Here is a 24,830-nt window from a genome sequence, read left to right on the forward strand (position 1 = left end):
ATTAATTATTTCTAAGATTTAGTTATTTTTAATTGTAAAATGTAATTAATTTATTATTATGAAATGAGATTAGAATAATTTACGAATATTAACTAGATTGCAATAAAAACTAAACTTGTTGTTGATAACAACAATAATATATTTCAGACAAAAAAACACAACAATAATATATTTAATTATTTATTATATTGTTGAGGCTCATCGAATGCGTAATATATTTGATAGCTTTGGCTGGTCAAAATATATATATATATATATATATATATATATTTGATAGCTTTGGGGCTCTCCGCTTCTCCCATTTATGCGAGTGTCAGACCATCACATCTCATCACCCCTATTTCACCCAGCTAAACGGCGCTGCGTTGAAGGCAGCGGACAGGCAGCGAACGGGAAGGCAGTGGAGAGAAGCCGCTCCCCTTTGAATCTCAGTGCCAAAGACGCCGGCAAGCTTGTGGGCTTGCAACTTTTTCTCCCCTTCGTCGGTCCTCCAGCCCGCCCTTCTTTTATTTACATTTTACAAAAAGAATGCAGGTGGACGAATGACAGGAATAATAAAATAAAATAAAATAAAAAAGATAAAAAATTGAGACATAAGTGAATCAATGATTTAGGGATCAAATCACAACAAGTCATGATTAAGACGCTAAGGTATAAGTAAGTTAAAGAGCTAAGAAAATAAAAAAAATAAATATTTTCTACCTATTTGTCAGACTAAGAATCAATATCACTTATTATATTTATAATCAAAATGGGCTGTACAAGCATGAAATAATTTGAAATGTGAAATTGTATTTATCAACAAGTCAAGGAGCACTGATTATAAGTGAGGGTACCAAATATAACTACCCACTCCCCACTCCATACCAACTTGACAACTCATATTATTTAAATTTTAAAATATACTTTTAATTATTTAACTCTATACAAAGTTTTATATTAGTCTATTAACTTTAAAAAAATATGTTTTTAGTCATTTAATCATAAAACCGTTAAGAAAAATAATAATATTTATATCTTAAATATTGATAAAATATTATCAAATACTAGCATATTGAGTTTAATTTTCAAAACAATCATAATTATTACAAATAAATCATATTTTAAAATTGGTGATTTAAAGGTTAAAAAACTAAAATTATACTTTTAAAAGTTAAAAAACTAAGTGAAAATCTTATCTAAAGTTAACGGACTAAATAAATACTTTATCTTATTTTAAAATAATTAACTTCATATTCAAAACATAATCACTTTAAATTATCATATATAGCCTAAAGTAGCAGAAAATATATTGCATTAAAAAGTCATTTTACGTGAGAAAATATAACTTTATATCAGACTTAGGATTACAAAAATGATAAGTTAAAGTGGAAGTATTAACAATTGTTTTGCCGTATATTAACAACTTATGTCAACTTGCACAAGACATTTGTTATTAATAATTAAATTAACTATATTAACACTTGCCGTGACTATTAACAAGGACAATAAGGTATTTTTATATTTTCACTAAATTAAATCTCTTACACTCAGGTTCCGTTGAGATTTCTAATTACTATAATTTGCAACTCTTGCTGTATTTTTTTGTTGAGATCTTAATGTAATTTCCCTCTTTTCCAGTGAAAATTTGAGGTTTCCATTGTATCAGAAATGCCATGTTCGATACAGGTGAGACATGTCAGCAAATAGCCATATCATTTACCCTGTTTGTATGAAGTCTCGAGTTCAAGTGAAATATATGATGAGAGCAGCTAGTCACGTGCTCCCCTGTGAGTCAACTCGATTCGCCTACTTTTCTTATTTTTATTTTTTCCTCAAAATCATTGGAAAAGCACAACAACTTAATTCACTCATTTCTCTTATTTTTATTTTTTCCCCCTCAAAATCATTGGAAAAGGCCAACAACTCAATTCACCTACTCCTCTTATTTTTCTTTTCCCCTCAGAATCATTGGAAAAGACCAACGGAAATGGTTGAACATTAGGTGAGCACTCCTTTACGTAATTTCAAGCTATGGGCCACAGCACATTCTGCTTGTCATCGTGAAATCATATCCTAAGCATTAATTGTTACAATTATCAACTCTAAATATAAAAACTAATTAACTAATTTGAGTGGATTAAAAAAATTGATTAAGTTGGTTAATTATTATAAATAGATGTTGTCTTTATTAAAATATTCTTATTAATAAAGTATATTGGTTTGAACTACTATTACTATAAGAATTGTTTTGGAAAAAAAATAGATAAATATAAGAGACTAAGGGTATGTTTGGATTAGCAGTGGAGAAGTAACTTTTTTTTCAATCTGACTTTTACAGAAGTCAGATTGGATAAAAGTCAGATAGGGTAATGTGATTTATGTTTGGATTGGATTTTGAAAAAAAGTCAGTTTGAGAAGCTGAAACTTGTTTGGATGATAAATATAAAAGTAAGTTTGGATATAAAATGACTTAAAAGGACATGAATTTTATTAAATAGTATATATCTAATATTAGATATATATATATATATAATGTGACTATTTTTTAAGAAGGAAAATAAAATTATTAAAATTAAATAAATTTAATTTATTATTAGAAAAAAAACTATATGTATAATGTGGCCATTTTAAAAAAAGTACTGAAAATAAAATTATTAAAAATAAGAAAATTTAATTTATTGTTATAAAGGAATTATATATATAATGTGACAATTTTCCAACGGAGGAGTGTGTGTGTTGTGAACTTGTGATTTTGTTTTATTATTGAGGTGAGAGAATATTCATGCAGGGGTGAGGGTCAGGCGGGTAAAAAATTTTTAACACAACCATAAATTTTCTAATGGTTTCTTTCACCGCCCACAACACCCCAAAACGCACCGAAAGTTTACTTCTCCCAAAAGCCCACAACAAAAAGATATCTTTTTTTACAAAAAAAAATACTCCTCCGGTCTTTATTATAAGACCCTATTTGACTTTTTATTTGGTCCTAATTATAAGACCCCAATCTATTTTGTCTCTTATATTTATGCATTTTTTTTCAAGATAATCCTTCTAATAATGATAGTTTTAGCCAATATACTTAATTAGCAAGGATATTTTAGGAATGACAACACTTATTTATTATAAATAACCAACTTAACTTACTTTTTTAATTTCCTCAAATAAGTCAATTGGGTCTTATAATTAGGACCGGAGGAGTATTAAGTAAATAAATGAAAAAATAGCATGGTTCTTCTTTTTTTTTTCCAATTTTACGTTAGTATTTACTTTTGTGATAATTTATGTTCAGTATTTACTAAAAAAATATTATCCTTAATTTATTGTTCCACTTTTACAACATGTGAATGTCAAAAAAAAAAACTATTCATGTCCAGTATCATCATCTCTTCTCCTTCTTTTTTTTTTCTTTCCTGCACACCCCACCGTCCCTCACCCCCAACCGCTCATCACTCCAAAAGCCAAAAAAAGTAGCTTCTGCCCAATAGCTCATTAGACCCCATAAGCCCATCACAAAAAGAAGTCAATCCAAACAACTTCAAAATCCCAAAAGTAACTTTTACCGGTGGAGACGTACGTTTAGGCCATGAAACGCGATGTCAAACACAGCCTAAGTAAATTGAGGTCTTATATTTAGAATCAAAATAAAAATTAAATAAGTACTTATATTAAGGACAGGAAGTAGTATTTTTTATTTCAAAAATCATGTTTTCCCCATAATTCTCAAACATTATTAGATTAGAGCGGGATTCTCATTTCTCCTAAAGAGTTCGACTGATTAAGCATAGCCATAAACTAATAATGCGGCCACTGGAATAAACAGGAAGAGAGCAAATAAAACTACCATTTTTACGTTTTCACTCAAAAATTAGATGAGAAATATCCGCAAGTCGGACTTTAGAATTAGGTGTGAAATTCACTGTCAAGCAATAGGTAAAAAACATGAGTAAAGTACATGTTACTAACTTTGGTACTTGATACAAAAGTTAATTCACTAATTTGGACAAATTAAAAAAATAATAAAACTAGTTATATATAACAAATCATTAATTTAGATAGGTATGTAAGAGAAATTTTATCTTGATTTTTATAAAATATTTATAATAAGTATTCTAAACAATCACTTAGGGTCCAGTTTGGGTCGTGGAATAGAGAGTCTGAAGGTAACATGTGTTGGTAACACCACTGTTTGATTATACTTAATATTTCTGCAAATCCCATGTCTTGATCAGACATAGCATGGTTTGAAGGCAAAAAAATTAATGTTTAAATCTTATCAACTAAAATGGTTCTTGCAAAAGACACTTGACTCATGAACAAAGGGGTTCGTTCTTGAAGATAAATATTCCTTCAGTCTTTAATACAAGATTTAATTAGAAAGTTGATGTTGGTCCCATATAAAATATCTATTTCACATGTTTATCAATTTTTTTCACAATCAACCATATTGATATTATTCCTTTAACAATAATCAAATAGGAGAAAGGGAAAAGGACTTAAGAAAGATGTTTAGGATTTTTTTAAAAAAACATATCATATTAACTAAATCAACTAATATACTTAATCTACTCAAATTAGTTAATTAAATTTTATATCAAGTGCAGGAGGAGTAATTGTTTTCCTAAATAACTGTGCCTACGTGTATAAGGATGATAAACAAGTTTCCTTCCCTCAAAATAACATGCAAACAGAACTTCGTTCAAAATCAAAATCCATTGAATAAAGTTTAGCAACAAAATCTATTACATCGAAAATAATTGTCTTTAATCACAAAATACTTGTGTTTAGTAGTAAAAAAAATTAATTGCTTCATCTGAATATTTTCATTGATTCATAAGATTAGGGGAAAGAAAATCAAGTATTTATATTTATTTTTAATTTTGATTTAATAATTGTTCATGAGCATCGGATTACACGAGATCCCGTTGTGCACCCATAATCTGTCATGAGTTACCCTGTAGCTGGCAATGAAACAATGAAGCTTGACCCACGCAAGGCACATACTGATGAGTAGATTACTTTGTCAATTGGCCAATAAACCATAGACTGCATGCTGATTTTGGCACATGGCGGACAGATTCAAGAGTGGCAAGTTTATTTTGTTATAAAAAAGGGAAAATTTCATTTTAAAAAAGTGAAAATTATTAAATTTTAAATCAGGATTATTTTATATATTTTAATTGACTCTGATTACACTTGATTCTCTCTTTCTGATTCCTACCACCCAAACGGTGGACCACTACTGAAGCAACAATAATGAGTCATTACAAACACCTATCCCCGTACCTGTCCCGCTCCCTGCGCATCTTTTCCTTATAAGAACCCCATTTTCTGAATCTTGAGAGCGGAGAATAGAGTTGGCTTGTTCAGTTCTCTGGAAAATGGGTTCTCTAGTAAAACTTATAGACCCCATTCTCATGTTCTTCTGGGTGATATTGCTTATTGTGGTTCCTTTTCTGGATACTCAAATCTTCATACCTGTCAAGTACTACCCCCGTTTCCTCATCCAACTCAACGAGTGGCTCGTCCGTGAAAGTGGCCACTATCTCATGATAGAGAAGCCCTATTTCTTCATGGGAATCGTCTTCCATGACTTCGCCTACCAAACGCCACTCGTTATTTGCAATTTTTACGGCTTGTTGACTTCCAAGCCCTGGCTCAGGACCACTCTCTTGATCTACGGCGGCTCTCTGACTGCTTCCTTGGTATGTATAATTAATTAATCACCTGATCTTTCAAAGATCTGTGTATATATGTGTGTGTGTGTTCTGTGATTTCATGTTTTGATGAACACTGCGTTTCAGGTTCCGACATTAACAGAAATGGTGGGTTCCGGAAAAGCACCTGCTCAGCTGCTCATGTCGTACGGCCCTTTCTATGCTCTGGGATTCTTGGCAACTCTCCGAGGTTTGCTTACCCCTCACGACCTTGGGAAGAGCCCTCAAATGTCCGCCAACGCCAAGAAGCATGCTTGAAGTCATTCTACTGTCCTTCTTCATGGTAGATTTGGAAATGATGAACGCTGTGATCTGAACCATAATTCGGAGACTGTCAACTATTTTATCTCAGGGCAGCTGTTTTATCGTAATTATGAACTTTTTAGCATATTTTGTAATTGTATTTTAGAATGTTCTGCTTTAAATTCTTAAGGTTAGAGTGGAGATTATATCTAAACCCCATCTCATTTTGTAGGCTTTGAGAATTAAAATAAATTCACTGTTAAGTTTATCTCTTTTAGAGAGTATTCTTTCTTTGCTCTCTATCCCTCTTCCCCTTCTTTGTTCCCCTCTTTCTCTCTTCAACCTCCCCCTGCATCATAATCCCATCCGCTCCTCCTTCCTCCTCCTCGTGATTCTTGGCCGAGAGAGAGTTGGACCTCTTCATTGACTTATCAAAAGAAGCACATTTGTACCAATTTTCTTGTCTTGACTTGCTTTCTTGGAAGGTGCAAATTGATGCTTGCATTATCTTTGGAGGACCAAAATCCATCGTAAAAACACCCACCAATTACTAGTAGTTATTTAGTACTCCTTTTGGAAATGGTTGACCAACAGTGACACGCCTTTACGTAATTCCAAGCTACGGGAGGGGAGATGGGCCCCAACAGATTCTGCTTTTCGCCGTGAAATCGTATCTGAGGCATTATGATTCCCCACAAAAAATCCACGTTTTCCCCATAATATAACTCCCCAGCATGCTAATGGCAATAGATAAGAGAGGATTCTCATTACTCCTAGAGAATTCGGCTAATGATTAAGCAAACGAATTTTAGTCCGTATATTTTAAAAAACAAAATTAGATATTTTATCAAATTTAGAGACTAAACATTTTAAATGATTAACACTATAGAAACTCAGTTGCATCAAATCAAAATTCAGAAACTGAAATACAAATGGCTTAAAATTTAAGAATGAAGTTGCACTTAGTTAAAATGTTCATAATTAGTACTCTTCGGGTTCTTAACATAAAAACTAATTGTGAAATTAATATTGGTCCTATATATAAAAACAATTTTACATATTTATCAATTTTTTTTCTAAATTAACCCTAATCAAGTAGGAGAGGGAGGGATGAAATTAAAGAAGATGTTTATCGTCAGTTTGGTATGAGGGAAACGGAGGGGAAGGAAAGGAAGAAAAAATTTTAATGAGTTTGATTTAAAAAATTGAAGAAGTGAGGTTAAAAGTTTGTAATTAAATTCTCTTCTTCTTTTATCTTGTATATTCTTTTTATCAAAATTTCAGAATCCTACTTCTTTAATTTTTATAAATTGAGCTTATTAAAATTTTTCTTTCCCTTCAAGTCCCTCGTACCAAACATAAGGTTAGGGTGTTTTAGAAAAAAAAATATTATATTAACTGATCTAACTAATATTATTAATTTATTCAAATTAATTAATTACTTCTTGTATTAAAGACCAGAAAACTAATTAAATTTTAAGTATTATATATAACTGTAAGTATAAAATGCTAAGTATTAAAATTAAACAAAAGAAGAAATCAAATTCCCTGGTCAAAAAAAAGAAGAAGCCAAATCAAAAATGTGATTTTTGGAGATATAAAATATATTTATGTTTTATAAATAAAAATTAGAAAAAAAATAAATACTAAGTAATGATAATAAGATTTAATGAAAAAACTTTCATGCTGACTTGTGTTTATATAAAAGATTTTTTTTATTATGAAGTTTTTCTCCTTTTAAAATTTCATCACCATCAGCTTTTTGAAGTTCGGTGGTTCACTCATCTCTTACCCATCCCTCTCCCTGGTGCAGCAAAACGCAAGGAGGTGACAAGAGATTTGAGTTTGGAGACGGTGCGTTTGAAGGTAGCAGAAAGGCAGCAGATAGGAAGGGTAGAGATTATAGAAGAGAAGGTGGATCCATTACTAATTTACTATAGCTTGCGAGAATGGCATAATATGCACACGTCTTCCCTCAAGAATTTGGTGAGAAATTTCTGCAAGTCAAACTGAGAATTAGATGTCAAATTCACTATCAAGCAATACATGAGGGACATGTGTAAAGAGACATGCAACTAGACCAGAAATTTGATTTCATCTTAAATACAAGGAGTCACCTCACTTCGTTTTTTAATTTTATAGTTTTTCTTAAAATATCTTAATTAATTCTATAGTTATACAATGCATATGATCAGAAAGATTATTCTTAAAAAATCAATATACATTTGTTATAAATAACTAACTCAATTTATTTTCTTGATATCCACAAATTAATTATCCAACTCAAATGTTAAGAATGCTACGGAGTGCTTAGGAGAACTATATGATTTGAGATGACTGAACTCCTCAATCTATTTGATCTCTAGATCTTTAACAGACAAAGTCTTGAAGAAAGCTGAGGGACAATGCCTATAATTGTGCGCAAGAGAAGCATTTGGAAAAATGATTATGTGGTAAAAGTTGATCACTCAATGACCAAGAATTAAAAATTGACAAGATAAAAAATTATAAAATATATTGAATATCCTATATTGATTTTTATGAAGTGTTCAGGAGTGCAAGAGGGAGGCAGAGATGAAGTAGTGAGAAAGAAGAAGACCATAGTGGGAAAACACATGAGGGTCAAATTCCATGCCTTACCCCTATAAGCGTTCATAAAGCCTGGTTGCCTATCTAGACCCACACAAAAAATGCCTCTTGCCCTAAAAAATTGGCCCAAAAAAATGTTGGGCATATTTGGGCCAGACAAATTGTCGGACAAGGCCAGACATTTTATTTATATATTTTATTCACCTCCCTCATAAATCAAACGTATTGTTGTATCATTATTTAATGTTTACTATACTTGCTTTTATTTTCAAATGATTATAAGAATCAGACGTCTTATCATTTATTGAGATATGTATGGCCTTTTTTTTAATGCAAATATTATGGCCATTGGCAATTTGTATATTGGCATATAAGTAATTATATATAGTTTATTTTGAGCATGACTTAGATATAATGCCCATAGAAGGATAATTGAATTATTTTGAAATTTGTTTTGTTTCTTGTTTTTCTAAAATTGCTTTCTCTTTTTGGTTACAATTAAAAACTGAATAGGATACTTTAAAAATTTACTAAACCACAACAAAGAGATTTTTTTAAAAAATATAACTGATTCCATCCTCTTATGAGCATTTAAGAGTATTAAGAAATTTTAAAAACCAGAAAAGCAATTAAGTTTAATAAAATATACTAATAACGTTTTTCTTGTCATAGTCCACTCCTTTATGTAGTTTAATAGTAAACTAATTAGAAATAACTAAATGCAGGCCAAGTTGCTATTTTAGTATAAAGTTACCTTAGATTATTTAGAGAAATATAAATAATTAGTTAATACTACCTATGATCTTAATTATAAAATCTTATTTGTAGTTTACAAACAAAGTCTTATAATTAAAATAAAAAATAGTAGTTAATTAATGTAGTATATTGATTTTTTTTGGCACAAAAGCCCGTCCTATCCGGTCCAAACTCATTAGGACTTTTTATGGGTATGGCCAAACCTTGGGCTGGCTATCACGCAAGGGTATTGTCCTACCCAATTCTGCTTATGTGAAGGCTTGCATGCGAACAATGGCTAAGTCCGCCGGGTTTCCAACTGCTGCACCCACACCTCCAGCCAACAAACCGGCGGCGATCTTCCCGGAAAGCGACATGTTGCCGCCGGCTTTTTGATCGGACCACTTATGCTTGAGGTAATCGTAGAGTCCCATTCGGGTGGTGGAGTAGAGACTCTGGCGGAGGACAGTGGCGGAGGCTCCGTTGTAAAGAGCGGCAACACCTTCTTGTTTGATGATGCGAACGCCGACGCCCGACGGCAATAGGACCAACACGAGCCGGAGGTGGCGCGACACTGACTAATAGATGACTTTGTCAATTGGCTACTAAACTATAGACTGCATGCTAATTTTGGCACATGGTGGACAGATTCAAGAGTGGCAAGACTCTGAAGTTTATTTTGTTATTAAAAAAGGAAAATTTTATTTAAAAAAATGTGAAAATTATTAAATTTTAAATCAGGATTATTTTATATATTTTAATTGATTTTGACTACACTTCGTTTTCTCTCTCTGATCCCTACCATCCAAACGGTGGGCCACTACTGAAGCAACAATAATGAGTCATAACAAACACCTATCCCCGTGCCTGTCCCACTCCCTTTGCATGCTTTCCTCATAAGAGCCCCATTTTCTGAATCTTGAGACTGGAGAATAGAGTTGGCTTGTTCAATTCTATGGAAAATGGGTTCTCTGGTAAAAGTTATAGACCCCATCCTCATGTTCTTCTGGGTGACATTGATTCTGGGAGTTCCTGCTCTGGATACTCAAGTCTTCATACCTCGCGAGTACTACCCCCGCTTCCTCGTCCAACTCAGCGACTGGTTCCTCCGCTATTCTGGCCACTATCTCATGATAGAGAAGCCATATTTCTTCGTCGGAATCGTCTTCCATGAAATCGCCTACCAAATGCCACTCGTTATTGGCAATTTTTACGGCTTGTTGACTTCCAAGCCCTGGCTCAGGACCACTCTCTTGATCTACGGCGGCTCTATGACTGCTTCCATGGTATGTATAATTAATTAATCACCTGATCTTTCAAAGATCTGTACATATATATGTGTGTTCTGTGATTTCATGTTTTGATGAACACTGCGTTTCAGGTTCCTACATTAACAGAAATGGTGGGTTCCGGAAGAGCATCTGCTAAGCTACTCGTGATATACGGCCCTTACTATGCTGTAGGATTATTGGCAACTCTCCGAGGTTTGCTTACCCCTCACGACCTTGGGAAGAGCCCTCAAATGTCCGCCAACGCCAAGAAGCATGCTTGAAGTCATTCTATTGTCCTTCTTGACGGTAGATTTGGAAATGATGAACGCTGTGATCTGAACCAAATTCGGAGACTGTCAACTATTTTATCTCAGGGCAGCTGTTTTATCGTAATTATGAACTTTTTATCATATTTTCTAATTGTATTTTAGAATGTTCTGCTTTTTTTCCGGGCCACCTGGAATGTTCGTCTTTTAGTTCTTAAGATTAGAGTTGAGATTATATCTCTACCCCATCTCATTTTGTGGGCTTTAAGAATTAAAATAAATTAACTGTTAAGTTTATCTCTTTTAGAGAGTATTCTTTCTATGCTCTCCATCCCTCTTCCCCTTCTTCGTTTCCCTCCTTCTCTCTTGATCCTCCTCCTGCATCGTAATCCCATCCGCTCCTCCTTCCTCCTTCTCGTGATTCTTGGCCGAGAGAGAGTTGGACCTCTTCATTGACTTATCAAAAGAAGCAAATTTGTACCAATTTGCTTGTTTTGACTCGCTTTCTTGTATTTCAATTTGTGATGTAAAACATCTTTGAAGGTGCAAATTGATGCTTGCATTGTCTGTGGAGGACCAAAATCTATCGTAAGAACACTCACCAATTACTAGTAGTTATTTAGTACAAACGTCCGCAGATAGATTTGTGGCTTCACTGGTTTCATCTCCTGGAAGCTTGTTTGAGGTTGCTTCCTTCTTCTTCTTTTTTTTGTTGGGTTGAAAATTTGAGGTTTCCATTTTTTCAGAAATGCCATGCTCCAAACAGCTGAGGCATATGATGAAGGCTGCTAGGCACGTGCTTCCCTATGGGTGAACTTAACTCAGTTTTTTTTTTTTTTTTGGACCTGAGTGTGAACTTAACTCAGTTACTTCTCTTATTTTTCTTTTTCTCAAAATCATTGAAGCCCAACGGAAATGGTTGACCAACAGGTTAACAGTCCTTTACATAATTCCAAGCTATGGGAGGGGAGATGGGCCCCAACAGATCCTGCCTTCCGCCGTGAAATCATATCCGAAGCATTATTCCTCACAAAAATCCATGTTTTCCCCCACAATGCAATTCCCCAGCGTAGTAATAGTAATAGATAGGCGAGGATTCTCATTACTCCGAGAGAATTCGGCTAATAATTAAGCAAACTAATTTCATTTCGTATATTTTAAAAGATAAAATTATATATTTTATCAAATTTAGAGACTAAAAATTTTAAATGGTTAAGACTGTAGAAACTGAATTGCATCAAATCAAAATTCAGCTGAAATAATACAACTGGCTTAAAATTTAAGAATGAAGTTGTACTCAGTTAAAATATTCATAATTAGTACTTCTTCGGTCCTTAATATAGGATCTAATTGGAGAGTTAATATTAATCTTATTTTACATGTTTATTAATTTTTCTTAAATTAACCCTATTGAAATTTTTCAGATAATAATCAGGTAAGAGAGGGAGAGAAAAATTAAGAAAGATGTTTAGAATATTTTAGAAGAGACATATCATATTAACTAATTTAACTAACATCTTTAGTTTATTCGAATTAATTAATTGGATCTTATATTGAAGATTGAAAGAGTAATAAAATGTTAATTATTATTATAGATAACTATAATAATAAAATGTTAAGTATAATGTTCATAATTTATAGATAATTATAAAATGTTAAGCATTAAAATTAAACAAAAGAAGAAATCAAATTCCCTGGTCAAAAAGAAGAAGAAACCAAATCGAGAATGTGATTTTGGGGTATATAAAATATTTTTATATTTTGTAAATAAAAATTAGTGAAAAAAATAAATACTGAGTAATGATAACAAGATTTAATAAAAAAAATTTATGCTGACTTGTGCTTATATAAAAGATTTTTTTATCATCAAGTTTTCCTCTTTTGAAATTTCATCACTATCAACTTTTTGAGGTTCGGTGGCTCGCTCGTCTCTCACCCATCCGTCCCCTCGGCGCAACAAAACGCAAGGAGGTGACAACAAATTTGACTTTGGAAACGGTGCGTTTAGCATAGAGGCAATAGATAGGAAGGGTAGAGGAGAGGAGAGGAGAGGAGAGAAGGTGGATCCATAATTATATAGCTTGCGAGAATGGCATAATACGCACATGTCTTCCCTCAAGAATTTGGTGAGAAATATCTGCGGGTCAAACTGAGAGTTGGATGTGAAGTTCACTGTCAAGCAACACGTAAAATTTTGATTTGATCTTAAATACAAAGTCTTATTTCACTTTTTTTTTAATTTTATAATTTTTCCTTAAAATATCCTTATTAATTTCATATAATAAAAATACTTACAGTGCACATTATCCAAAAAATTATTCTAAAAAAAATTAATACACATTTATTATAAATAACTAACAAGATTTATTTTCTTAATATATATAAATTAATTATCTAGTTCATCTATTAAGAATACTATGGGATACTCAAGAGAATTATATGATCTGTCTATTTGATCTCTAGATCTCTAACAAAGTTTTAAAGAAAGCTTAGGGACGATGTTTATAATTGTGCGCAAGAGAATCCTTCGGAAAAATGGTTCTGTGGTAAAAGTGGTAGGCGTCACTTTCTTCTCTCAGTGATTCAGAATTGAAAATTGACACGATAGAAAATTATGAAATATATTGAATATCCCAGATTGATTTTTATGCAGTGTTCAGGACTGCAAGAGGGGGGCCGAGATGAAGCAGTGAGAAAGAAGAAGACGACAGTCGAAAAACATAAGAGGGTCAAATTCCATGCCCTACCCCTACTCAGGTCATGATTTTCTCTTTATATAATTAATTAAAATTATCATCCCTCAAGTCTTTCCTTCCAGCCCAAACTTCCTGGCCCATTCCTCGCAAGCTTTGGCCCATCTTCATATCACCACACAAATCCTTCTCCCTCCAACCCTCTACTTAATTCGTATTCATCCTTCTATGTATTAATAATTAAAGTTGTACTCCTCCGGTCCTTAATATAAGACCCATTTGACTAATTTGATTAGATTAAAGAAATTAGGTAAGTTAGTTAATTATAAGAAATGTGACATGTTTTTCCTAAAACACCATGATCATCTTTCTTAATATCTTTCTCCCTCTTCTACTTGATTATGGTTTAGGGAATATCTATAGGGTAATTTAGAGAAAATTAAAAAAATATGAGAAATGGGTCTTATATTTAGGACCAAAACCAACTCAATAATTGGATCTTATATTAAGGACCGGAGGAGTATTAATCTGATGGTATTAATAAGATCACTATCATATAACAATTAAAACTAATGGAATTATACTGTATTTAAACTGAATAATGCTTGAAAAGACTAATTTTTGTCAAAATTTCAATAATATATAGTAAGATGGCAAAGATTAAGACAAAAATTAAGTGCTTAATACTTCTTTTAACCACTTTTAATCGAAGCTGTGGGGATCATCGTCCATCCCTTCACGGAAGTTCTGTCCCTCAGAAATCCTTCAGCAACTTGCGAACCTCTTCGAGCGTCACAAACAGCACCACGGTGAAGGGTCCCTGCCTTGAAATCGTCGGTATAAATCCTTTATAGAGCGCCATCGGACCCTCTGCTCGCACCGTCTTAACGGCGCAATCTATGGCGCCGGAGTACGGCGGCTTCCCACCTTCCTCCACTTTCATGTTCATCACTCTCGTCTTCAACACGTCCACCGGGTTTGTTGCCACCGCCGCCACGAAACCCGCCACAAAGCTCGCCGTCACGTGGGTCCCGAGCCCATCGCTCATCGTCCCCTTCTTCAGTATCTCCTCCTTGACCTGGTCGTACGACGCTAGTTGCGACGCCGTCACCAGCATAGCGCGATTCACCGTAAGCGACGAGCCTCTCCACAGGCTAGTTACTCCCTCTTGCTTCACGGTTCGTACAATGGCGTCCACCACGGACTTGTAGTTCCTCCGCTGAGCTGGCGGAAGACGGCCGTCGGCTTGCATGCGAACCATGGCTAAGTCCGCCGGGTTTCCAACTGCTGCCCCCACACCTCCAGCCAACAAACCGGCGGCGATCTTCCTGGAAAGAGACATGTTGCCTCCGGCTTTCTGATCGGACCACTTATGCTTGAGGTAATCGTAGAGTCCCATTCGGGTGGTGGAGTAGAGACTCTGGCGGAGGACCGTGGCGGAGACGCCGTTGTAAAGAGCGGCAACACCTTCTTGTTTGATGATGCGAACGCCGACTGCAATAGGACCAATACGAGCCGGAGGTGGCCCGACGCTGCCGGAGGCGAGTGCGGGTCGGAGGTTGTGAACGGTCGGAGCGTGGGTTTCGCCCTGAAGCTGCATTCGGACCTTGATGAGGTCGAGAGGGTGGGTGGAGCATCCAGCGACGATGGAAGCGATGCCTCCCTCAACAAAACCTTTGATAGTCATATGGAATGAATTTTCTTGGGAACCAAACAGGAAGCAACGAGGGAGGGGGGGGAAACTATATGGAGGGAGACTGTAGAGGAAGATACAGGAGGAGTGCCAGCTAGGGTTAATGTTAGGAAAGGAGAAGAAGGACAGAGGTGATGGATGGAGGAAGAGTGAGGAACGTTAGGCCATTGAGAAATAGTAGTACGAGAACAAGCAAGAGAAACCATAAGAGGACACAAACGCAACGAAGAAACGAATTGATTGGTATGAGCGACAGCGGAATGCAAATATAGCCAAAAACCAATTTATGGCAAAGAGATTGTGTGGGACCCTTGCATTCTCAGATATATTTACGAGATAAAAATGTTGAGTTTGGACAATTAATTTAGGACGCAATTCAAAGTCACTTTTGGAAGGAAGCAGGAGTGTGCGCGGTTACTGGACTGTGTTTCTCTCCTTTTTTTTTATTTTAATTTTATTGGTTTTACCTAGAATATCTATACATTTATAAGTCTAGTTTACTATTATTGAGAGCATTTAATATTTTTTTTTTACTTTTTCTATATAAATAATGAGTTAATTTTCATCTAATATAGTCTTTTAACTTCACTCCCGGTAGTTCATTAATACATACGGAAGAATAGATAAGGTGATAGTGGACAAAAATGAGAGAAGACAAAACAGGTGGGATGAGACCCTGACTAAATGAATGCAACATTGTAATGAGAGGGAAAGGCAGAGACCAATAATGGAAGAAAAGAACAAAGACAGAGGGAAGAGGACGAAGGAGGTGGGGGTGAGTGGTTAAGAGGCGTGCGTGAACGGAGGGCATCGAATTCTTGGGGTCCTACTCTTAGCTTGCCCTTGTCCTCTGCAAGGACGATTGCCCCCTCCGCCTGCCCTCTGTTGCATCCTCCATGATGAAATTTATTTTTCCAAAAAAAAAAAGGGAAAAGAACCAGAAACGTCGCCTGAGAGATTCGAACTCTCGCGGGGAAACCCCATGTACTTAGCAGGCACACGCCTTAACCACTCGGCCAAAGCGACGTTATCTGCTTGTGGCGCGTCAATAATAATTGTTCACCAATGGCTAAAGCTGCACAATTCGTTCTTCCTGTGTTTCAGTAATTTTTCATGGAACCTTTCCTACCCCGAGCAGTAAATAATTTTGCTAGTATCGCTCGTACATCCCTCATTATTAAATGATTTTTGTTTTCACATAGGAAAACTAACCCACAAGAAGTTTTTGATATCGAGCAAATCACATATACCATTCTACATGATCTATCATTTTCTATGAAATATTCGTGCAACTACATGACAGAATTTTGCTCCTAGTTGCCGTCAACTTGACATAGAAAAAGAAGCCAAAATAATCACTTTTTTTTGGCTAAACACAAGTATTTTTTTATTAGAAATAATACTGTTTAAGATATTGTTAAATACTAAATGTAGATAGATTTAAACTTTGATTCACTACGTTATGAATGACTAACTTTTTTATTTAGATCTAACCCTCACATATTTAAATATCACTTCTTTCAACTCTCGCTAACTTGACCCTACATGCACTAGCTGTTTGTCCATTTGAACAATATTTTAAAGCAGGTCTCATATCGTTTGCACTAATATAATTTGCTCTAAAGCCAGAACGACCAAAGAATAAGATACAAGAAGTAAGAACCAGTCCAATCATTTTCAAAGAAAAGAAAATAAAAATTATAAAATAATGATTCAGTGGCGCAGATGTGTGTGTAAAGTTGCCAACGAGATTTTTTTTTGGAAAAATTACACTCAGGTCCCATGGAGCACAATTAATATCAACAAAGTCCCTGGAAATCGCAAAATGAATCTGAAGTCCCTAGGGACCTGTGTGTAATTAATTCTAATTGTGAAATTACTTACTTACCCCTATTAATTTTATTGCAACAATTTATTTACAACCTCAACAGTGGCTGTTGACAACCCGAGAAGAAATGATTAACAACCTTGACAGTGCTCATGACAACTCACTCTGTGAGATGATTGTTGACAACCCGAAAAGAAGTGATTGACAACCTCGACAGTGCTCCTGACAACTCACTCTGTGGGATGCCAGGGGCGTTGCTGAGGTTGTTAACCACCTTTTCTTGGGTTGTTAACAGCCACTATTGAGGTTGTAAATAGGTTCAAATTAATAAGGGTAAGTAGATAATTTCATAATTAGAATTAATTACACACAGGTCCCTAGGGACTTCAGAATTATTTCGCAATTTTCAGGGACTTTTTTGATATTAATTATGTTATGTGGGACCTGAGTGTAATTTTCCTTTTTTTTTTGCGACCTGAAATTGCCAGTGAGAATTGAACCATGGTGACCAATTTTCTAGCTGTTACGTTATTATGATCAGTGCAGTACAGAAATTACAAATGCAATATGGAGGCGTTTGCCTTAATCTTCTTTTAGTTTTTTTGGTTTTTCCCCCCTCTATCGTTGTGGCTTGTAAACTTTGCTGTTCTGTCGGTTTTGGTTTGTTTGAATCTCTGTACATGGGTGTCTGCCTATAAGCTCTTTTTTTAACCAATAAATATATTTTTTTCCCGCCAAAATTATGACCCCAGATTCAGCCCAACGTTGGAGCTTGTCAAATGTTGTCGCGGATTCGAAGGCTATGGATCCAAAAAAATCATATCTTTTTTATCAGATTGGAGAAAAATTATTTTTTTTCCCTATTGAGGGCATGAGTCACGACTCATAAGGACGTTTACACATGGGCACAAAATGACTTGTCCAAACGCACAGCACAATGCCTGTGCATTTCCCAGTCATAGTTGCAGTGCAAAAGATGTCCTTACAATTACCACGACAAGACAAACGACAAAGAGATTGGTCTCGCGCATATTCGCAATTCACCATGTCAGTCTCGCTCTAAAATCAATTTCAGAGCCAGACCCAATTTTTCTCACCACACTCTGCGCATCCCCGCCCTCCTTCTTCCTGTCTGTCTCCACAATCCAGATGCCCCCACTCTTTCCTCACCTCTATTACTCCCACTTCCCTTCCCAATTCCCCCTTTTGCTCCTCCTTTTCCCTACTCCGCCTCCTTCGGCGCCCGCCACCGTTGCTTCATTGGTTTCTTCCCCTCCACTGCTGCCTCTGTCGTCGACGAATCTATGTATAGCAAGATTGCCATTTTCTGCATTTTATGTTCTGGCCTGATCCTGGGTGCTGGCTAAAAAGAGATGTTCATCCTTGAGCTTTTAGGGTTTCAGGGCCTACTGTATGTCTTCTTGTTGGTCACTTTTTTGGTGATTCGTCACATGTGGAGGAATGCTGAGGTTAGAAAAGAGGAGATCATAAGGCTCGTCGATATGGCGTCTCAAGAGGCCGCTATCGCAGAAATGGAGGCGTCAGTGGAGTCCAGTTTTGTTCCAGCTTCCCGCGAGTATCAATGTGCCGTCTGTTATTCCCCAACTACCATGCGCTGCTCCAAGTGCAAGGCTGTTCGCTACTGGTTCGTTCTCTTTCCTAGAGTCTTTCGCACTTTCAATTTGAACTTCAGTAATGCTTGAACATGTGTCTCCGTGTGGCCATTTGCAGTACTTTATTTTTGTGGGAACTTCTCTGTTCCGTTAATAGGTTGTCTTAAGCTTAAGAGGATATTGTTACAGATTTTAAGTGGAAGGGACGGATGGGAATTTCTCTAGTTACTAATTAAGAAAGGATATGGGCGGAGTTGGATCTTGTTTTTGTGGAGCAATGGTAATTTACATGGATCATCTTCTCCATGTGTTGCCAGTGTTGCTATAAGACGAGGTATTGTTCTAAAGGAACACCTTGTTATCGTTCCCTGACGCACATGTTTAGACTTTGGTGTTCCGATTTCCCATAAATTTTCATATCGACCTATCAATATTGAATTGGCGTAATCAAGAACTGGGCTTGAGAGTTCTATTTGCTATTTGTCTGCTTGATGCAAGATGCCTTGATTCTCCTTGCAGTTTGCTCTTTTTGACTGGTTGGTCCTGTGTCCTTATTTGTACTGAGAACTCTAATGGCGGGGAAATTAAAGAATGAATTAAGGAGCATGTTCCTTAAGTTTTGAGCTATCAAGCTTACCCTTTCCTTGTGTCCAGAGTTATGGATATTTTGAGGGTAAAAAAAAAAAAATTTGGAATGTTTTGTTTGCAATTTGCGTGCAAGTCAATTTGGGCCAGCCTTCTTACCTTTTGTACCTTGTCGCAATGACTCGACAAAGTCACATTCCTCAACATCTCTAGTCTTCGCCTAAGCCTCTGGCGTTTATATTTACATGTCTGAAGCCATCATTTTGGACATATTATTTTATGATCGTAGTTTTTCTTCATTTTCACAAGCATGCTTTATTGTAGTTCTGGCAAGTGTCAAATTATTCACTGGAGACAAGGCCACAAGGATGAATGTTCCCCTCCAATTTTCCCTGTGCAACTCAGAGAGGAAAGTAATGCTAACAGGGTTGCAGTATCAGGTACACAGTCTGATGCTTATGGTAATGGCTTTGCTTGAAAATTGTATTATGTTTTGTGAAGCATCATTTATGGTATGTAATGTAGTTAGACCTTCTGCTGACTCTGAAGGAACACATGCTGGTACTGCTTCTTCCAATAATTCATATTCCAGCTTTAGTCCATCTGTTGCTGAAAGCAAATCATCTGACATTGATTATCGTAGCAAATTGGCAAAACCTGTATGTCATAGTACAGCTGAGGCATCTTCTCATGCCATTGAGACAGTGCCGACCACCTCTTTTCCCATAGACGCTAGAAGTTCAGTGAATATTGAAAATAAACACTCTAGTGCAAGCAAAAAAAGTAAGACGGTTTCTAGTCATATTGCTGATGATACTGCTCCTAGATCAAAACTGCCAAAAACCAAGACCGACAAATCTCATGATGCAGCAGCAAATTTGGTTGGCCATGTACACAAACGAAAAGTTTCCACAGTTGAGAAATCAGAAACAGATACGTCTAAGAGCAGGCCCTTGCCTTCCATGAATTATTCAAGTTCAGAGGCTGTAGCTGCTAATGCAAAAGAAGAACCACATATATCCAAGCATAAAGAAGCAAGAAAATCACCATACAGTGTCCATGTGCTATCCTCAGCTACTAAAGGGGATTTGCTTCTGCATGCCAAATCTCTAAGATCTGAAAATTATCGTGCCTTGCCAGCAAAAGGGGGAGGTATGCAAAGTCTGCAGCAAAATGTTCGTAATGGCTTGAAAACATCTGTGCAAAAAGTGGTCCAGCAGTTCAGAAGCTCCACAGATTCAGTGTCTAGCCTTATATCTGCTGAAAATGAGGTTGAGAATAAGTTTACCTGATATATGGACAACATAGCCTTTAAGTTGACAGTTTTGTGTTTGTCAGTTTTACGAGTTTTAACTTCCTATGTCTTGGCAGATGGGCTTTCCTTATGAACTCTTTACGGAACTCTACTGTCATGACAAGGTGGAGCTATACCCCTTTGGCCTTACAAACTGTGGGAACAGGTGTTGTAGAGTTCTTCTGGCTTTCCATTTTTGGTACATTGTGATGTTACTGTCTCGTTTAGAAATAGAGTGAAAGGAAGGAGGTAAGGAGAGCGTTAGGAGTCTGATTCTACCCTGTTTTAAAGGTGTCATGTTCTTGTTTTCCTAAACGCCCTCTTGGAAGATATAGTCCTTGAAATATAAGATATGATGAGTATGATAGCTGGGGCAGAAGAATTTGTGCAAGTATGCCCCAAGGAAATTTGTGGTGACATATTTTTAAAATGTGGTATTTGTTGTGGCTAATTGTTTCGATTGTTATAAAAGGGTGATTCTCTCAGTGTTCTCTTACTGGTACTTAGTGTTTGCCACTATATTTTGTTTTTATGTGGTTAGAAGGGGGGGGGGGTTAATCTAGTGTTAGTTTGGATATTGATTTTATCTCTTTGCTAATAATGAGTTTTCTGCAGCTGTTATGCTAATGCTGTACTCCAGTGCTTGGCATATACTCGGCCATTGACTTCCTATTTCTTTCATGGGCTACATTCCAAACAATGCAAGTTACCCTTTCTTGACTTTTGGACAAATTAACTAGTACATTTATTTTGAATTTTAGCTAATTTACTTTTGCAATGTTGGCCTTAGGTCAGAAGAATGGATGGTGTTTTATGTGTGAATTTGAATACTTAATTCAGAAGGGCAAAGAAGGGACTAACCCACTTTCTCCCATTGGGATATTATCTAAAATACACAAGATTGGGAGCCACCTTGGACATGGAAAGGAGGAAGATGCCCATGAATTTTTGAGGTGAGCCAAATAATCGATTAAGCTGATTTTTTTCCCATGTTCCCCTTGGCATGTGTGAGAAAAATGCCACTTTTGTTACACAATTGTTTTACGCAACACAATAAATTGCTGAAATGGCAGGTGTGCGGTTGAGAGCATGCAATCCATTTGCCTCAAGGAAGCTGGGGTCTCAACTCCATTGGCAGAAGAAACAACCCTAGTTGGGTACACTTTTGGGGGCTATCTTCGATCTAAGGTGGTTTCCTATCTAAGCCTGCTCAAGATTTCCCCCCAACTTTTATTAAAGGAGAACGGGATGATTTTCCTCAATATTTCAATTTATTGGCTGCAAACTACAGATAAAGTGCTTAAGGTGCCTTGGAAAATCTGAGAGGTATGAGAGAATGATGGATCTTACTGTTGAGATTGATGGGAACATTGGAACGTTGGAGGATGCTCTTGGTCAATTTACAACACCGGAAATCCTGGAGAAAGATAACAAGTATTATTGCGGCAGGTTTGTTGATTTCCTTACAATTGTGACCTTTGTTAAAGTTGATGGGCTCCTATGCTTGGTTTCATGTTTTTAACGAGTACAATATACTACTCTTACTATCACTGTTTCTATAGCAATTTCACTATAGTTTCCCCTCTCTCGTATTATGTTCTCATTCTATTTTCAACGTTCCTATCTTGTGGCGAAGGGAGCATATCTTAAGAAGCAATTTATCATTTCTTTTTACTTAGATGTAAATCATACGAGAAAGCCAGGAAGAAGTTGACAGTATTGGAGGCACCAAATATTCTTACAATTGTGTTAAAAAGATTCCAGGTACATATTTGATACCAAGTTTGACGTGTCACTTATTATATTTCGTGTATATGTATTTATGCTGGCTCTTTATAATGCGAGATCATGCTTATTCTCCTGTCCATGTTGGCAGTCTGGTAATTTTGAGAAGTTGAATAAGTTGGTGCGGTTCCCTGAGGTTCTGAATTTGGCTCCGTATATGAGTGGAACAAAAGATAAATCTCCATTATACAACCTTTATGCAGTGGTCGTCCATTTGGATATCATGAATGCTGCATATTCAGGCCACTATGTCTGCTATGTGAAGAACTTTCAGGAAGAATGGTCTAGGATTGATGACAGCATGGTCAATCTCCTCTCTCTCTCTCTCTCTCTCTCTCTCTCTCTCTCTCTCTCTCTCTCTCTCTCTCTCTCTCTCTCTCTCTCTCAAATGAGTTATTAGCTTTCATAAATGATGTGGTCATTAGCTTTCCAGTTTTGGCTCATGTACATGCTTGTCCTTTTATTTGACAATAAGTACTCATTAGGAAACATTTGAATTTAAGTTTAATATATTAAGAATTGAAGTTAATAGAGGGAAAGCAAATTCCTGTTTTGTTGATTCTTTTGAAGCCAATGTCATGTAAAAGCTTACTGCTCTTCCGAGATGCATCCTCTCCTTTTTATTCCAATAGTGTGTCCAGATATAGGAAAGGGGATTGGTTTCGGTTTCTCATTTATGTGCTATTATGAAATTAAAAGGAGCATTTGGTATCATTTGGAAAAATGTGCTCTTTTTTTTTTCTTTCTTTCTTTTTTTAAAATGTGGCTTCTGATTTGTTATAAGTCTAACCATACGTTAATTGAAAGACTGAGTGCTCGGCAACTTTCTGGAATTTTATTTTTCAGCTGCGTTTTTTTGGGTGATTATGTTTCATTTACTATTGTTGGGGGAAAAAAAAACCAAAATATACTCACAAGACTGCAATGAATTTTAAAATGTATATTTCATCTAACTTCTATGATTAGTAAATTAACCTACTGACAAATAAGTGAGTGAAACACCTTTGCACGAGTGCATTAGATTTTCTAGTTATCACCTTAGCGAGTTTTGGAATCAGTACAATGTAGTCTTTGTATTCATGTGCTCATACTATTGCGCACACCGGGTATGAGAGGCATTTGTTAGTATACTGAGGATATCATTTGTGGTTCTGTTTAGGTGACACCCGTTGAATTGTCCACTGTTTTGTCACAAAGGGCGTACATGCTTCTTTATGCAAGGTAACATTACCTTTTGCCATGTCCTGTAATTTTCTAATTTCTCCGAAAAATTCTTCTGACCAGCAATACTCTTGATTATGTGAATATATTTAGGCACTCTCCAAAGCCCCCAATATCAATAACTAGCAATGCAATCTCTGGAAAGTACAAGAGAAGGAACTTGGAGGCAATTCCTGCTTCTAAAACCAGATCAAACTCGTTGGCTGGAAATGCATTTCCTCCCACCTCACAGCCTAAGCAAGGCAGGCACCCTCATCAGAATGCTGGTGAAGGTCCCTTGAGCAGCGAGTTTGTATATCCGGAAGAATGGAGATTCCACTATGGGAATAGAAACGCAACGGTTGATTCATGTAGCGAGAGCTCTTCCCTGTTCAGCTCTTCAGACGCAAGTTCTTGCAGTACTGCTAGCACCAAGGACTCAGGCAATACTGCTGACTTCTCTGAGTACATATTTGGTGAGATGGCGCCCAATTGGGAGACTCACCATGGGCTCTCGTCAAATTTGGTCACGTATTGTGAAAATTTGGGCACAGATTATTTAGTGGGTAGTAATGATCCTTCTAGGAGGCTGAGGCAGGACAGAGAGTTAGAAGATAATGCTGTTTTTTATGCTAACAGAAATAGAAGTCATAGTGGCAGCAGGGGAAGTGACCTTAAAAGGTACGTCTCTGCTAACCAATGTGACAGATTCTGGTGTACATGTGAGAAGAACTAGTCGGGATATACGTCAGCTCAAACGTTTTTATTGAGTTTGAGTTGAGATATCGGTAACCATTTGAGTCCATGGGTACAGTGAAAATCAATTTTTTTCAGTCAACCAATCTCTTCATGAATAACATTTTTCAATTCTTTTTTCTTCTTTTTTTTTGGGGCCAAGTTACTATGCCTGTACAGTAATTAGGTTGACAACATGAAAAGAACCTTAAATAATGCTGAATACTTGGTGGGAGAGTTTTACCGCGAAGTTGAATGGTCCAATATAAGCAAAGGAAGAATACTTTGGTGGAGCTGTGTATATCAAGTTTTCTAATTATATATTTATACATGATCATGTATTTTATTTTTTTATGCGAGTTTATAATCAAATGATATTAAATGTTAATATTTTAAAAATAGAATGCATGGCTATTTGTAGCGGGAGAACTTAATATAATAGATATAAAAAACTTGATTTAAGTATTATCCTCAACAAAAGAACCTACTACCAATGAAATTAATTTAAATTTGAAGCCAACTTGTCTTTGTAGACAAAGTAATAAAAAAGATAATGTTTAATTATAAAGAGCGGTTAGAATGATAGTTAAATTTCCCAAAAAAA

General features: G+C 36.0%; 3 protein-coding genes, 1 long non-coding RNA gene and 1 other non-coding gene across 6 annotated transcripts; 2 read left to right on the top strand and 3 right to left on the bottom strand.

The window, feature by feature from the left end:
- Window positions 1–276: 276 nt before the first annotated feature.
- On the bottom strand, window positions 277–21,984 carry LOC114714005 (uncharacterized). The gene is made up of 3 exons (XR_003737401.1): window positions 21,974–21,984; window positions 16,213–16,217; window positions 277–419 (listed from the first exon to the last, which is right to left on the bottom strand). It is a non-coding gene; the product is annotated as an uncharacterized LOC114714005 (long non-coding RNA).
- Window positions 5,280–10,875, top strand: LOC114714004 (uncharacterized). Of its 2 annotated transcripts, none has more exons than XM_028898702.1 (2): window positions 5,280–5,684; window positions 10,645–10,875. In XM_028898702.1, the coding sequence occupies exons 1-2, from the start codon at window positions 5,361–5,363 to the stop codon at window positions 10,813–10,815; spliced, it is 495 nt and encodes a 164-aa protein (XP_028754535.1). In that variant the 5' UTR covers window positions 5,280–5,360; the 3' UTR covers window positions 10,816–10,875. The 2 variants fall into 2 exon arrangements, with proteins under 2 accessions (XP_028754535.1, XP_028754534.1); XM_028898701.1 differs by lacking the exon at window positions 10,645–10,875 and adding an exon at window positions 5,784–6,250 and having other exon boundaries at window positions 5,302–5,684.
- LOC114714003 (mitochondrial uncoupling protein 5-like) lies at window positions 14,119–15,339 on the bottom strand. Its single transcript, XM_028898700.1, has one exon. The coding sequence runs from the start codon at window positions 15,178–15,180 to the stop codon at window positions 14,248–14,250; it is 933 nt and encodes a 310-aa protein (XP_028754533.1). The 5' UTR covers window positions 15,181–15,339; the 3' UTR covers window positions 14,119–14,247.
- On the bottom strand, window positions 16,131–16,212 carry TRNAS-GCU (transfer RNA serine (anticodon GCU)). Its single transcript has one exon. It is a non-coding gene; the product is annotated as a tRNA-Ser (tRNA).
- Window positions 18,028–24,366, top strand: LOC114714002 (ubiquitin carboxyl-terminal hydrolase 17-like). Its single transcript, XM_028898699.1, is given in 13 exon segments — window positions 18,028–18,659; window positions 19,537–19,652; window positions 19,738–20,483; window positions 20,584–20,672; window positions 21,122–21,207; window positions 21,297–21,459; window positions 21,580–21,694; window positions 21,798–21,955; window positions 22,186–22,270; window positions 22,383–22,595; window positions 23,451–23,512; window positions 23,606–24,199; window positions 24,201–24,366. Coding segments are annotated over 13 exon segments (2,760 nt in total). The 5' UTR covers window positions 18,028–18,387; the 3' UTR covers window positions 24,262–24,366.
- The last annotated feature ends 464 nt before the right edge of the window (window positions 24,367–24,830 follow it).

The sequence above is a fragment of the Neltuma alba genome, unplaced genomic scaffold (assembly GCF_004799145.2).
Source record: "Neltuma alba isolate B1F8T4 unplaced genomic scaffold, ASM479914v2 tig00011483_pilon, whole genome shotgun sequence".
NCBI lineage: Eukaryota > Viridiplantae > Streptophyta > Magnoliopsida > Fabales > Fabaceae > Neltuma > Neltuma alba.

What these genes read in the sequence shown, in the direction of transcription:
- LOC114714004 (XM_028898702.1), top strand. Translation starts at nt 5,361, where the DNA reads ATGGGTTCTCTAGTAAAACTTATAGACCCCATTCTCATGTTCTTCTGG. An exon ending in GCTCTCTGACTGCTTCCTTG is followed by an intron (nt 5,685 to 10,644) that starts GTATGTATAATT and finishes ACTGCGTTTCAG; the next exon opens with GTTCCTACATTAACAGAAAT.
- LOC114714003 (XM_028898700.1), bottom strand. Translation starts at nt 15,180, where the DNA reads ATGACTATCAAAGGTTTTGTTGAGGGAGGCATCGCTTCCATCGTCGCT.